Here is a 14612-nt window from a genome sequence, read left to right on the forward strand (position 1 = left end):
GAGCAGTGGAGGACGCAGAAGGCACTTGAGCCAGCAGGACATCGAGTGCTTGCCCAATGCGAACCTGCTGGTTTTCGTAGTCCTCCATGCGGGATGCCAGTCCGCGGAGCGCTCGTCCGACATGAGGTGTGGCTTCCTCAGAAGGATCCATGGCCCAAGAATAATGTCAGGGAGCCGGGAGCTCCCTCCAGGGAGGTTGTCTGGATCAAGGAGGAAGCCCTCTTGAGGGAACAAGGTCGCGGTATCCAAAGGGTTAAACGGAGAGTAGTCAGGATCAGGCAAGAGTTCACAGGCAGGCAGAATACAAACAAAGTCCAAAGTCCAGGCAAAGGGTCAGGATACAAGGCAGGAACAAGATTAGGCAATAAGGAACACAGGAAACCCAGGATATGCTTCAGGAAAGTAATCCTATTCTTGGGCGCCATTCTGGCGTCTAGTTGGCGTTTTTATATTCAAATTTGGCGCCATTCTGACGTCATTGACGCTCTTGCGCCGACGTCGGCGCGCTGACGTCATCGCCCGGCGCCGCTACCCACGTGGCGGCCATGGGCGCCGCCATTTTGGGAGCGACGCCGGCGAAGATGGACGCGCCGCCCGGAGCTCCTGGGCCTGCTCCGGGCGGCGATCGTTACACTCATTCATGGTAAAAAGCCTGCAACTGATGGAAAAATCAGTCCTTCCTCCTGTAGCAATTTCTTAAACATACATTAAACTCCACAAGCTCCCACTGCTTCCCTAATGTAACACTGGGCATTAGTAATTTCTGAAAAAAATGTACCCCGGGTAGTCCTGATCTCTTACTTTTTGCCTAGTTTTCTGAAATCACTTTTAAGGACTTCTACCCTTCCTGTAACATTGTCATTAGTACGAATGCATACCAAGGGGTGGTGATAATTTTGGAGGATGGAATAATGGGAACTTATACTCCAAGGCGTTTGCCTTATAAGCAAAGAATCTAGACAGTGCACTCATTGAATTTGACACAATATTGGAGAACATGGAGAGCACATACGAACGCAGCCCACACCAGACACCAAACAAACATAGTATCATAGACAAAAACAAAGAAGGTGTCAAAGATAAAAATAAAAATGGCATTAAATTATCGCTACAAATTAAATAACATCAAGATGCCTATATGGCAATATGAGAGAATGCCTGAGAAGCACTGGTACCACCCTGTAATCCAAGTACATATAGAGAACTTCATGAGTAAAAAACAAATTCCAATAACCTTTTAATAACCAATCGAATTTAAAAATAATATGAATTAAATATTTTATAAGGATGGAGAAAGTTAAGTGAAATTAAACCGAAAGCAACTTCTTACATCACTGGCATCTAACCCACAAAGTAGCTATGTTTCAGTCATGATTTAGGTCACTGGGACCAATAGTACCTAAAGTACACAATAGATGCCTGTCTTTTTTAACCTAAATGACTTTGCTACTATGTAATAGCAAGGGCAACATCCACAGTGCCTTATCTTTAAATACACCTCTACTGAATTGAATGAATGAGATAAATATATTTTGCTTTTTTATATACACAGTGGTAGTGTTTTATCAGTTTTACCAGTGCAGGACAACTCTACATTATTTAAATTAAGCTGGCCATAGATGTTGAGATTTTTAAAAGATCAGATCCTGATCGTGAGACCACGATCTTCTCAGAACGATCGTACGATTGTACGAATTTACCATCAACTAAAAAGACCAATTTGTCAGGGGAGCTGCCTGCTTGGCCCTGCAAACATAGATAGATTGCACTGGGGCCGACAAAGATTTTTTGACCTGGCCGATCAATTTCCTGACAGATGTCGGCCGAAAAATTGTAAGATGTACGATCGTTCGAATCCCACTAACCGCACGAGAATTTTGAAGGATTGGTCGAGCTTCCCTAAAATCGGTCGTTCGGCAAGAAGAATCGTTGCGTCTATGGGGACCTTTGCTTTAATTTGGTGTTATGTTCCTTTAATAAGCTTCCTAGTGGGTATCTTAAGATTTAGTTGATTCAATTGGAAGCTAAACTTTTCTTTGTCACAGAGTTGGCACCTAAAATCTTTTCTTTCTTTCCGTTATCTGGAAACCTGTTATCTAGCAAGTTTCAAATTACGGAAAGGCCGTCTCTCATAGACTCCATATTATCCTAATAATTAAAATGTTTACAAATAATTTCCTTTTTTATCTGTAATAATAAAACAGTACCTTGTACTTGATCTAAACTAAGCTATAATTAATCCTTATTGGAAGCAAAAGTAGCTTATTGGGTTAATTTAATATTTAAATGATTTTCTAGTAGACTTAAGGTATGAAGATCCAAATTATGGAAATATCTGTTATCTGTAAAACCCCTGGGCCCCAAGCATTCTGTATAACAGGTCCCATACCTGTATATGACTTAGAGTTATCTTTAAAATAGTTTGTAAGTTCCTGGCCAATAAATGTAATAAAATCAATTGAACCAGAAGACTCTCATTCAGTCCCACAATGCTGCCATGTCTGATTTAAAGATTAAAATGCAGTCAAACAGTAGTTATTAGCAAGTATAAGCCTTTCTATTTCTGTTGAAATTATTTAATCTACCAGTTATATATGTTTTATGTTGGTAGGTTAGGATATGGGTCTTAGCATCATGTAAAATGCATGCTTTGAAGTAATTTTCAGAAAATTTGTATAGATTTGTAGTTTTATGTTTTGAATTTGGAAGACTATTTACCCATTTTGAATCTGGTAGAATGTCTGCTTTCACAAATATATGGTATTCTGTGGTCATCTGACCTTTTTTGCAGCTTCTACCACACATTAAACAGGCAGTATGTTTTTGCCATAGTAGAAATACATGCCATGAAATATGATGAACAATGGTATATTTTGGGGTATCTACATGCTTCATAGTTGTGTTATTCTATGCATAGTGGTCATTAAAGTGTTCATAATCATATTCATGGTGTTTTATCTTCGTACCTTAGACATAGAAGATTTTGTAAGCTGCCAGCTTTGAGGCATTTTTTAGAAATGTTATTAAAACCACTATTTAAGCAACATGGCATTCTGTAGCAGAAAGACACCAGACTTGGGGAGAGAGTTGCACAACTTGACAGTCCTCACAAAAAAACCTTTTTCACTTCTGAAACCTCCTTTCCATTAATCTGAATGGATGCACTTATGTTTGTTAAAAGGACCTACTGGTGAAGCAGCTTTTCTTTGGACTTTCTTTATTTCATAAATATTCCTTTTTCAGAATTGGAAAACTGCTTTGTAAAGAGGAAGTATGACCCTTTCCTTCCATCAATCTATATATCCACACAACTAAGTTTATTATCGTCATAATGTGTTTGAGTATTTAAGTCATCCACAAATTGGGGGTTAGTAGTAGGACCTTGTGAATAATAAAAATGTATTCCAGCCAAGAGTGATCTGTATACCTATCCACATAACTTTAAATGTATTTAATCCTTTTTAATTTTTCCAAAAATGAAGCTAGCCCCTTCTGAGGCATAGCCAAAATCCACACTCCGTTTGCATAAATGAGGGAATGGATCTACTTAGATTGTCTTTTTATCCACCTGCATTGCTGTGCAGGAAAAGAAACAGGCTTGTGTGCCCATAGCCATAATGTCAGTTAATATATCATTGTGTGCAAACTATGTGGCAGTAAAAATAGTTAAACTTTAAATACCTTTTTTAAAAATAAAAAAAAATTACTATGAGCATTCAATTAAAATAGTTTTACCTAAATATATAAGATGATATATAAAAGATGCATGTATTTTAAAAAAAAATACTGTCCCTTAAAATAAATATAATATATATAAATTGCTACACTCAAAATAACATGATTTCATCGTACTTGTAAATGCTTATAAACAGCAAAAGATTTTACTGTACTGTATATAGAAATATAAGAAATCTGGTCCTACCTCACAGAAAGCCTTAAAATAAATAGCTCCAAAAATGTTGATTCTATTAGCAAGGTTTGATCATCCTTCGAGAGTTCTGTAAACCCTGGGAGTTTTTCAGCCCATTTCTTGGTTACGTCAAAGGAGATAGTTAATAGGCTGTAGAACTGATGAATAGATTCAGTATTATTGCCTTCAGCTGCACGTTCTGTAGTTGTTGAGTACTAGAAAGAGTACCAAAAATACAGCATTTGATACTATTAACAAGCACAATTAATTAATAATACTTTATTCATGCCTGGTTGATGTATTACAAATCACTTTACATATTTTTTGATATTAACTTCTCAACAAATAAGCAAGTTCAAGATATTTACGTCTTCAGCTGCCCTTTGCTGGTCCTGCACCTTCTCTGATTCCCCCGAGAAGGTGGTTGCCGACCCTCTGCTTGTAACGAGCAGGATAACAAGCAAATAAATTCAGTAACGCAGCAGTTCTGTGTATGCATCTTTAATTTTGTGCCTCTGAATGGCGCATACTTTGGCGCATTGTAGGATATTTTATCAATTTACAATAACAAAATGTAGGACATACTAATATCTGTAAAATGCATGTTTTGAGGAGATTTTTGCAAATAATATAATATAGTAAAAATAATAAACTACAAATATGCCTTGTGAGCAAGTGTTGAATAACAGGGGCTGTGTTTACTGAAGTTGAAAAAGGCAGTACAGGTGTGAGATGTGCTTGGACAGTTTAAGACACTGAAAGGCAGAAAGTAAATTAAATTTTTTAAAATGTTTCTGTATTCAATTGCCCTAAAAAGCAGGTTTCTTTGATATCGAGTCTGTCAGGGTACCAGTCTGTTCAGGTATTAGAAGAATGAACTTTACATTGTTCATTTTCTAATGTTGTGTGTTTTGAAAAATGTCTGTTTGTAGAAAACCCTGCTGTGAATATTACGCCTTCTGGTCTTCTTATTAACCACACAATATATTGCAATATCCCCTATAGGGGGCAATATCCCTATTGTACCTTTATTTTAATTATCACTCTAGTCACATATATCCTACAACATTAAAGCATGGAGAATGAGTTAGGTAGCAGTATTGAGGAGAAACAATGATATACGCTTTGGGCAAATCTGAAGAATAGTTCCATTAACACAGTATTGCTGGAAGCAGGCTGCAAATGTTTCTTTAGATTGTATTGGACTCTTGCCAGAATTGTGAAATTTGCCCAAACAGCTATAGGTAACCATTTTCATGGATGTTCTTATTTGTGGTCTATGGGACCTGCCCTCAGACAATTTGGTTTTGATCTAAGGTATATAATCTGATTTTTTTTTTTCTGTGCTCCATGTTAACTTGAGGAAAACCCCACATGAAGCCCTACTGGGTGCTATCCCAGAAGCCCTAAAGCTGAAGTACAATTAGTCAACTGTATATTCCTGGTGGCCCAATAGCATTAGCTAAACAAGGTCAATCACCTTTAAAGCAAAAATAGATTAAATGCTAATGAAAAATTAACCAGTATTACACAAGATAAACACACCCAATTTAAGAAAACCTGGCAGCCCTAGATTGCTTACAGATATGGAGGGACACTTCCCAAACCCCAGCTATAGGCATAGAACAAAGTATATATCAGATGTTATGAATGAGACCTCAGAAAAATGTTGGCTCCTCAAAAGAATGCTATTCAGTTGTTTAGAGCTCAGGCATGCAATAGTCAAACAATTGGTAATCAGCTATTGAATAAAACAAAAGTTGTGACATAATTGATAACAATACATCTGTTTTTTGTACTGTACTGTACTACCTTATTCTTCTTAAGATACCAAAGTATGATTTTGCTACAATTTAACATAATTACTGTTGCTTTTGATCCATTTACTATATCTTTCTAAGAGATCAGAATATGGAATATAACTCCATTTAATAATAATTGCATTCATTGATATCTAAGGCAACTAGTGGATGTTTTGTTGTTTTTATATCTCAAACGACAATCCTCAGACTGTAAATAACATTTCTTTAATTCCTTCAAACCATATGTGAAATATTTAATTTTTTCCATGTATATGGAGATGAAAGTACACTGCAACTCTGTATACCTTACAGAGTTATAGTTATGGCATGTAATACTAAAATAGTTCAACTCAATGGTGTGAGCACTGGGATGGGCAACTCCATAAAAGACATGACTTCTGTTTAATCAGCCTCTTCACAAGGTCATGCTAAGTGGTGCAATGGTCTTTGAAGTAGTAGCAGAACATTTTAATGTGGGCCCCTTCTTTACTGCTGTTGAATGTAAGGTGACTGGTGGATGTTTAGAGCCTTCACAAATTAAGGACGTTTCTATAAGATGTGTCAAAGTTAAAACTAAGAAAATAATATAGTGAGTGTCCTTTAGCAATGAATGGCACATAAAAAACATACTACACAAGTGAAATCATATATAGCTGCATCTTAGTGATTTGGTAACATTTTACCCATGAGATCACAAACTATATGGGAACACATAGGGGTCATTTACTATGAGCAGAGCAGGGTGCAAAATGCCAAAAATCACCAAAATACACCACGAATACAGCTCTGACTGCATTCCGTAGCACTGTATTTTTGAGTAGTGAGCAGGGAGACACGTAGGATTTTGTGCCCAATTGCTCTTAAACTTGCCTCTGGGGAGATGAATTAGTAAGCTAATAAAAGGTATGGAAAGTCTCAGCAATGAAACACTGGCCAAGTTTGGATGGTTTAAAATAGAGTTTGGTATCGGTAGTGGACAAATTATTTGATAGTGATTGATAGTGATTATTTGATTTCATTCATATGTTCTGTAAAATGGCATTATAAGTAGTAATCAGCATGGATTTATGACGCATAGATCAAGTCAAACATGTTTACTTGCTTGGATTTTGGACAATGGGGTTGCAGTAGATGTAGTGAACTTCTTGTATTTGATTTGAAAGACTGCTTTCTTAAATAATATTGCTCTTGTTATCCACTGTAAAAGTACAGACACCTTTAATTTACCTTCAGTAGCTATGGCCCACCCTCCCTTCTGCTAGGATCCCTGTTGCCTACCCCATAAACCTCCTGGGGCCCCCACTATTCTCCCCATCACCCTGCTGGGCCTCCCACTGACATCTCCATTTTACTGCCCGGCCCCCACTGTTCTTCTAATCACTGGGTCCCACCGCCTCCCCTTCAAACTGCTGGTCCCCCTCTTTCCTCTCCATCACTCTGTTGGGCCCCTGTAGACCTCCTACCTTTGGAAGGAGATTGAAAAGTTTGAAGATGGCCACACTTGCATGGGAGAGCTGACAAAGAAGAAAAGTTGGTGGAATTTTGCTTCTAATGTGAAGTGCTAGCTCTTTCTGAAAGTACATGATCAGGCACAATCACCTGAGATGGCCAATATTACAACTAAAAAAACACTTATTGGTTTGAAAATGGTAAAATAAATTGGTAAATGTAATTTAGTAATAAAAACTATACCATAAAAATCATGACCAAAATCGCTTTAACTTTTACTTTGTAGCCCATTAATGTATCTTCCTTTGTGGTGAAAAAAAATTCCACAATTAATGTAAATATAGAGTTGGGTCTTCAATAAGGTCAGTGACTAGTACAAATGTTTCTCTTTGACTATACTTGACTATACTTGCTCTAGCAGGTTTTTATAGTCTGATTAGTGAACCAGCACTCGAAAGTCAGGTTGTTCCCAGCTGTACACACTTGAAAAAGTACACTATGGGGCCCAAAATATTTTGTGTTACAAATAAAGCTAGTTTTGCTGTTATCTGATTTTGGATTTCTCCTCTGCTTATATATCTACATAGTTAACCAGCACTGTATATTAATGTCATTCTTAGTCATTTATGAGAGCTCTTACAACAGAAAACCGTTATGTTCAAGGAAAAAATACTGCTTAGTCTTTAAAAAAATTCACACTATTTAGCATATCTTACTGTAGAATAATCAAGATCTGTGGATGTAGAATCTGCCAGCGCATGTACCAATGCATTTAGTATACCAGTTGGTGTAGTGGATGGAACTTGCTGAGATGTTTCATGAAGAATTGGACTCTTTGGTTTTGAAGGTAATCGACCTCTTCTTCCTTTGAGGTTATCTGTACGTACCACTGAAAAAGTATTTTAAAAGGGCAGGGGTAGAAACAGGCAGTTAATAAGTAAAATGTACATTCCTATGCAGTACCTTTCAAAAGTATTCAGACACTTCAATAACACAGACAATTAACTTATTTTACTGGATAACGAATCCTATAATTAGCTTTGTCATTTCAAAGCAATGAAACTCAAAATAGCTTCTTTAAATATGGCATAATTTCATGTTTAAAAAAACAGGGGCAGCTCAACTTCATAAAATAGCAGCTAATCTACTGAATAATGTATTTTAATAATATTATCAATATATATGTATTAAAAAATGTCTATCATTTGCAAAGGTCCAGGGATAGTTGAATTTACATCACTGGACTGCAAACATTTCATTTACACTTTGTATTGTATCCTTGTTTTCTGTAAGTGAATGTAATAAGAAATCCTATTGTCCATTTATGCACAAATATTTTTTATCGAATATTTACATACATTTCTATCAAACACAGAGCACAGCAACTGGGGGTTGAAAGTCCTGAACAAATGAGTAGTGATCGGCGAATAAATTCGCCTTTCACAAATTCGCAGCGAATTTCCGAGTTTAGCCGCTTGAGAATAAATTCGCAAATCTCCCAAAATTTTTTCAGTTTTGGACGCGCGTGTAAAGTGTTGCTCGCGTCAAAATCGATGTATGACACCACTATTCGGACAACTTATGACTTTAACGCCAGCATCAAAATTGATGCAATCGACTTTTCGGAATCGTGTACAAAATTGGACGTGGGCGTCAATTCCGATTTTCACTATTTTTTCTCAAATTTTTCGGAAGAAATTCGCCCATCACTGCAAATGAGTGCTAAGGGAAGTACTTTTGTACCCTTTAGTGCTCTTATACTTGTACCTTCACAAACTAACTCTGTTACATTTCCTACTTAAGGCCTAAAGGGAATTAATTAAGTACAACAATAGTTTAATACAAATTTTAAATGACATCCATCTCTGTTGCTTTCCTGAAATTTAGAGTCCTTTGTTGCAAATGTAATTTGCACCAAACAGATAAAAAACATAGTCACGATTCCCCATGGGTCCTTCCCATAAAGAAAATAACCAATAGGGTGGTGGATTCCAGGCAGAAATACTCTACACTTCCTGTCCTCCTATTATAAGAATTGCTCCACAGGATATACAATGTCCTTATTAAAAAAAAGGCATACTTTATTTAACATCATGATAGCCTCACAAATAGACCAACCATTCTTTAAAAATGCTTAAAAAACATTCACATGAGCACCATTTCTATAGCCACCATCTCCTTAAATAATTAGAACTGAGTAATTGCATCCAGGCAATGCACCTGAGCAGGCAGTAATCAAGATACTTAAATTATCAACCTCATACATTAATAGAAAATAATAAACATCATAATTATATTAACATATACATTACACATACTTCTAAATATGTTTCACGTGACTATGGGAACAAGCCCCTGTTCGTTCCAAAAAAGTTGTTATAAGTGGATAAGTGAATCAAAGAAGATCTCCTCCTATGTCAACCCTGGTGCATGGACACCCAAAATATACAGTAGTATTAATGTGCAGTCACCCACATCAAAACAGACACTGATTTAAAACAGCCTGTAGGGTAGTACTCTCATGGCACATAGTCACAAAAGTGTGTTGCTTCAGTTCGCAGGAATAAGCAGAACGTATAAGCAGAACTCAAATGAGGTTTAGTGTGGCAGTTCTGTGCATCACAGAAGGCAGACCCAACTCATGTTTCACGTACACATGAGGCTTCAATCAGGGCCAGGGGCTACCTTATGTAGTAGTGAGCCCATCACTATTTCCAAAATGGATCCTGGGGGACATACTCCACTGATCAAGCAAGGTACATCTTGGCAAGCAACAAAGGTTTCCTTGTTTCCTCATAGACTTCATCATACGATGCTGTATGTCAGAAAGCAGGCCCGGACTGGCAATCTGTTGGTTCTGGCAAATGCCAGAGGGTCTGCTTTAAGGTCTCATAGAAAGTCAATATTTAGTGGACTAGTGGGAGCTGTTTGGGCCTCTTTGTGGGCTGATTGGGCCTCTGTGTACCTGAAATGCCAGGCCTATTTTAATTCTCAGTCCGGACCTGGTCAGAAAGTATTGCACATTGGAGGGAAGCTTAAAATATAAGTAGTCCCTGTGTTAAAGAATTAATCAGTCTCAGTGTCCTCAACTGCTCATACATCTAACAAATCCATAAAATAAAGAGAATATATTTTATCTTTAAATAAGAATTAAAGCTTAACTAAAGAATATGTCTAGAAATATTGCATGTTTTGAGCTTCTGTACCAGCCCAAGGCAACCACAGCCCTTAATAAAGCTCGGTGTCTCCAAAGATGCCCCAATAGCGCCCCATCTTCTTTTCAGCTGATTCACTGCACATGCTCTGTGCTGCTGTCAGTTACTGATCTTAGGGACCCTCCCATAATATACAGTACACATGGAATATAAATGTCACAATAAAAGGTTGATCAGTAATTAATACAGATAATTACTACAAGGCAGCACAGAAACTAGTGGAACTAGCATCAGAATTTAATAATCGGCCTTGTAACATGAGCTTATATTAAAAACCAACTTCATTTTCTGCTTGATAATTGTGATGACCGCTAAGCTTAGCTTCTCAGCAGCTGCTCAGAGCCCACTGAGCATGTGAGTGTTGAAGACGCTTTCCAAGATGGTGACCCCCTGTGACAAGTTTGAAGTCCTGGATCATTGCTGCTATTGACAAGCTGAAATTTTAGGTTGGTGCAATAAGTTTAGTATATAAATATGGCATTTTTAGCCATATTCATTGTTAGGGTTTAGTTCTCCTTTAACTCATTCTTTGAATATTGTTGAGGTTGATAACCAGTCTTGTAGTCACTTTTCTCGTCACACCACTCATGTTTCTGCCAGGGTTCAAACACCCATTCTATGTTCAGTTGAAAATTATGTTTAGTCAGTGTTTACCAATACAGGTATAAATATATAAATCTCGAGCTAAAAGCAATTGGACAGAACCATAAACAGTTAGTTGGCTTCTATCTCTTGGAATCTAAGACACTGGAATTTTTAGCTGGCCTATTTTAAGGCGAGGCAGTAATGTCAAATAGGATTGGCATACCTCCCAACTTTCCCATTTTTCGAGGGACAGTCTCGTTTTTGACAGCTCGACCTGCAGTACCGGATTGTTACTGAAATGTCCCTACTTTGCCTTTGAGCGCCTGCACTGAACGACTATAAAAAGATATTAAGTTTCTAAAACTTAATTAAATGCGAGGCTTTTGGCAGAAGAATAAGCGGCAGCTGCATTTAGATACATTTGTAACAATTTAAGCTAAGCAAAGATACAATTGTAACTATTTTAGATAAGCTGGGCTCTCGAGGAAACTGTGACTTGCAGCTTAAAGGGCAATTGACCATCATTAGCAAAACTGTAATAATACATATAGCCTGACTCTAAAACCACCATAAATGTGCTACACTATTATTGTCTTGTTTTTTCTCCCTTTTCTCTTTTTTTGTGGAACAACCAGTGACACATTTTGGATTTTGACCACCATAAATGTGTTCAAACTTTCCATAGCTTGCCAAATTTTGTAAAATGGATGTGGTATTAATGGGGTGTGGCCATAAAATGGGCGTAGACAAAAATTTCCCGCACTCCGCATGGCAAATTTTTTTGTCCCTCTTTCTATTTCCCAAATGTTGAGAGACATGGATTAGTGTAACATTTGCAGGGCCATGATCTGGTATTGACTAGAATGTTTTCATTACACCCATCCACCTTTCTGAATAAGCAGTATGCATGGGACATCCAGACAATTGGATATTTTTACCATCCATTTTACCATCCATTTTTCAGGTGTATGCATATCTATTTATTTATCTGTAATTTTTACGTTCTTCATATTCTTTTCACAGCCATCCTTCAGATTCATAACCTGAATAATGATGCCTACTACTGCAGGACTTTTGTTTATTTTAAGGGCAAAAGCTTTTCACCTGTGAAAACTATCACAAACTATCACAGTACAATGATTAAATACTTACAATATTTTGTCAATCCTAGTTAAATTAAATAAAAAATACAATGTCAATGCTTTGAAATAAAAATAATAAATATACAATTGAAATTAATTATTTTTTATAAATAAAAGCTGTCATAATCGTGTTTACATGTTGTGCTATTTTATAAGATTATTTATCATATCTATCATTTGCAAAATAATTAGAGGTTAAATTAACCTAAAAAAACAGACTTTCCTACCTTCTTTAACCATGCCAACATTAAGGCATTTTTGGAATCTGCAATACTGACAACGATTCCTCCGTCTTTTGTCCACTGGGCAATTTTTATTTGCCAAACAAACATATTTAGCCTTTTTCTGCACAGTTCTCTGTGAAAGATGAGAAAGATAGCCTATTTAGAAGGTTGTGCAAGTGGCAATTTTAATTACAATTTTATACACAAGAATGCCATTTGGCTAATTAGATAAAATTAATTTCCTAACACACAAGCCTGCAGGAAATTTTTTTATTAGTGTTAGCTGTCATCACTGAAATTATCTGGGACAATTTGATGGAATCTTCAAGAAATAAACTTTATGTATTAAATTACCAGGTCAGTGCATTATATAATTTGGGAACAGGATTATAAAATCTACTTTTACATTGCTTCAGGGGTTCATTTCTTTCAATGACAATTGTCTTAATCATCACTGACCTTTGTGTAATAACAGTAAGTTATACATTTATTAATATTTCTTACTGATGGTAATTTATTTGTAATGTGCATGCATTGTATATGTCTTTTCAAGGAGAACAACAGCTTGAGAAAGATCTAGGCTATAAATGTTACTATTTATGTTTTTGGTTTCTATACCAGCACAAGGTCAACACAGTCCTTTAACAGTGGAGATCTGTACCTCCAAAGATGCCCCAGTAGCTTCCCATATTCTTTTCTGCTCATTCACAGCTCTGGGCTATCATTCACCTTAACTTAGGGACTAACACATAATATACTGTACACTATAAGCAGAGCATAAAATGCACTGTATAAGCATTCTTAGTATCCACAGAGACAGAGATACTGGTTTGTATATAAATAGTCCTGTAGCTACTATGGCAAATGTAACCTTAATTTCTGATAATGTTTTGAAAATTAGCAACGATTCCTAGGTTTAAGTTAATATCTTATGTATTTCAAAACATCTGAAACACATTTATACTAAGGACTAGTAGGAGAAAAAGTCATTTTAAACAGTTACTTAATCATTGGTTTAACATTTCTCCTTCCAACATAATTTATGACATATACATTTTTCCAGTCTTACCTTAAAGAAGCCCTTGCATCCCTCACATGTTCTAACACCATAGTGCTGACATGCAGCATTATCACCACAGACTGCACAGGTTCCTTCCCCAGAAGTCCTTCGACTGGGTGGTGATGGAAGGTTGCCATCTCCTGACACAGTGACATCATGAGTAGTTCCAAGTGAGGAAAATATTAAATTGGATGCCTTTGTTATAGGCAGATTGTATGGCAAATGATCCATTCCCCCATGTGCAGAGACTCCTTCAGGGCATATTAGTATACTATGAGAAGGGTCATAACACACCTGTGAGTTAGAAATTGGGTTATTCAAAGGAGAGTACTTAAAGTGAAAATTTGAATACTGTGGTGTAACAGTTCTAAGTAAAGTTTCGACCAAATGCCCCGAGTTTATAAATGATTGTGAAGATGACAATGTGTCAAGTTGTTCCCATTGTGGCGACAGATGAGCGGGGAATTCTGGGGTCGTTGGAGGTGAAGGAGGAGACTGTTTAAAATACATAGATGTGCTAGACATAACATCTGCTTGCTGGGAAACTGAGGGTTGATAGTTGATTGGATGATAATTCTCCATCTTTATTAAGGATCTCTGACTGCATGCTTGCATTTGATATAAACAGGAGGGTTTGTGTTCATAACTTCCAGAATATCCCTCCACGAAAGAGCTAAAACTTGGCAGGGATGTGGTAGCTGACGTTGTAATCCCTGTGCTGTTAAGATCCATGTTCAATTTGGAATGATAAGAACTGATTAATTCTTTGCTGTGTTCAGAGCCATGAGTGTAATGTTGATTTAAAAATGTGGAAGCAGGTGGTGTTGGATTATACTTTGCTTGCATACAGGGCATACCTGTGGATTTAAAGAAATTATTTTTACAGATTTGTACAAATATTGGTAATCAAAACACGTTTGCCTGTGTCTTTAAGGTCTTTTCCCCAATTAAATATCATACAAAACAATATATTTAAGTAAGTAATTAAATTATCCTGTAGTCACACACCTATCATGTTTAATTATTTTCTAATACAATTAACAGGAAAGTAAATACAAATATAATATTTGGAGTTATAAAATCAAGTTAAAAAAAGATAAAGCTTCTCATAAAAAAAGATACAGAAGCTTTGCTATACAACACATGATTTACATAATTTGAGATTTATGATTCATAATAGTAATGAAGACAAGCACATTCAAGCAAGGTTTTATAAACTTCTCAA

At 36.5% G+C, this 14612-nt stretch overlaps 1 protein-coding gene across 1 annotated transcript in view; it reads right to left on the reverse strand.

Moving 5' to 3' along the window:
* The window catches only part of LOC108718508 (nuclear receptor subfamily 4 group A member 3), a 30557-nt gene extending 16315 nt beyond the window's left edge, over positions 1–14242 (reverse strand). Inside the window, exons 1-4 of the mRNA XM_041566144.1 lie at positions 13397–14242; positions 12331–12460; positions 7878–8050; positions 3923–4125 (exon numbers count right to left, since the gene is read on the reverse strand). Coding sequence (XP_041422078.1) covers positions 3923–4125; positions 7878–8050; positions 12331–12460; positions 13397–14242 — 1352 coding nt within the window. The remainder of the gene's footprint in view (positions 1–3922; positions 4126–7877; positions 8051–12330; positions 12461–13396) is intronic.
* Positions 14243–14612: the final 370 nt, after the last annotated feature.

The sequence above is a fragment of the Xenopus laevis genome, chromosome 6L (genome assembly GCF_017654675.1).
Source record: "Xenopus laevis strain J_2021 chromosome 6L, Xenopus_laevis_v10.1, whole genome shotgun sequence".
NCBI lineage: Eukaryota > Metazoa > Chordata > Amphibia > Anura > Pipidae > Xenopus > Xenopus laevis.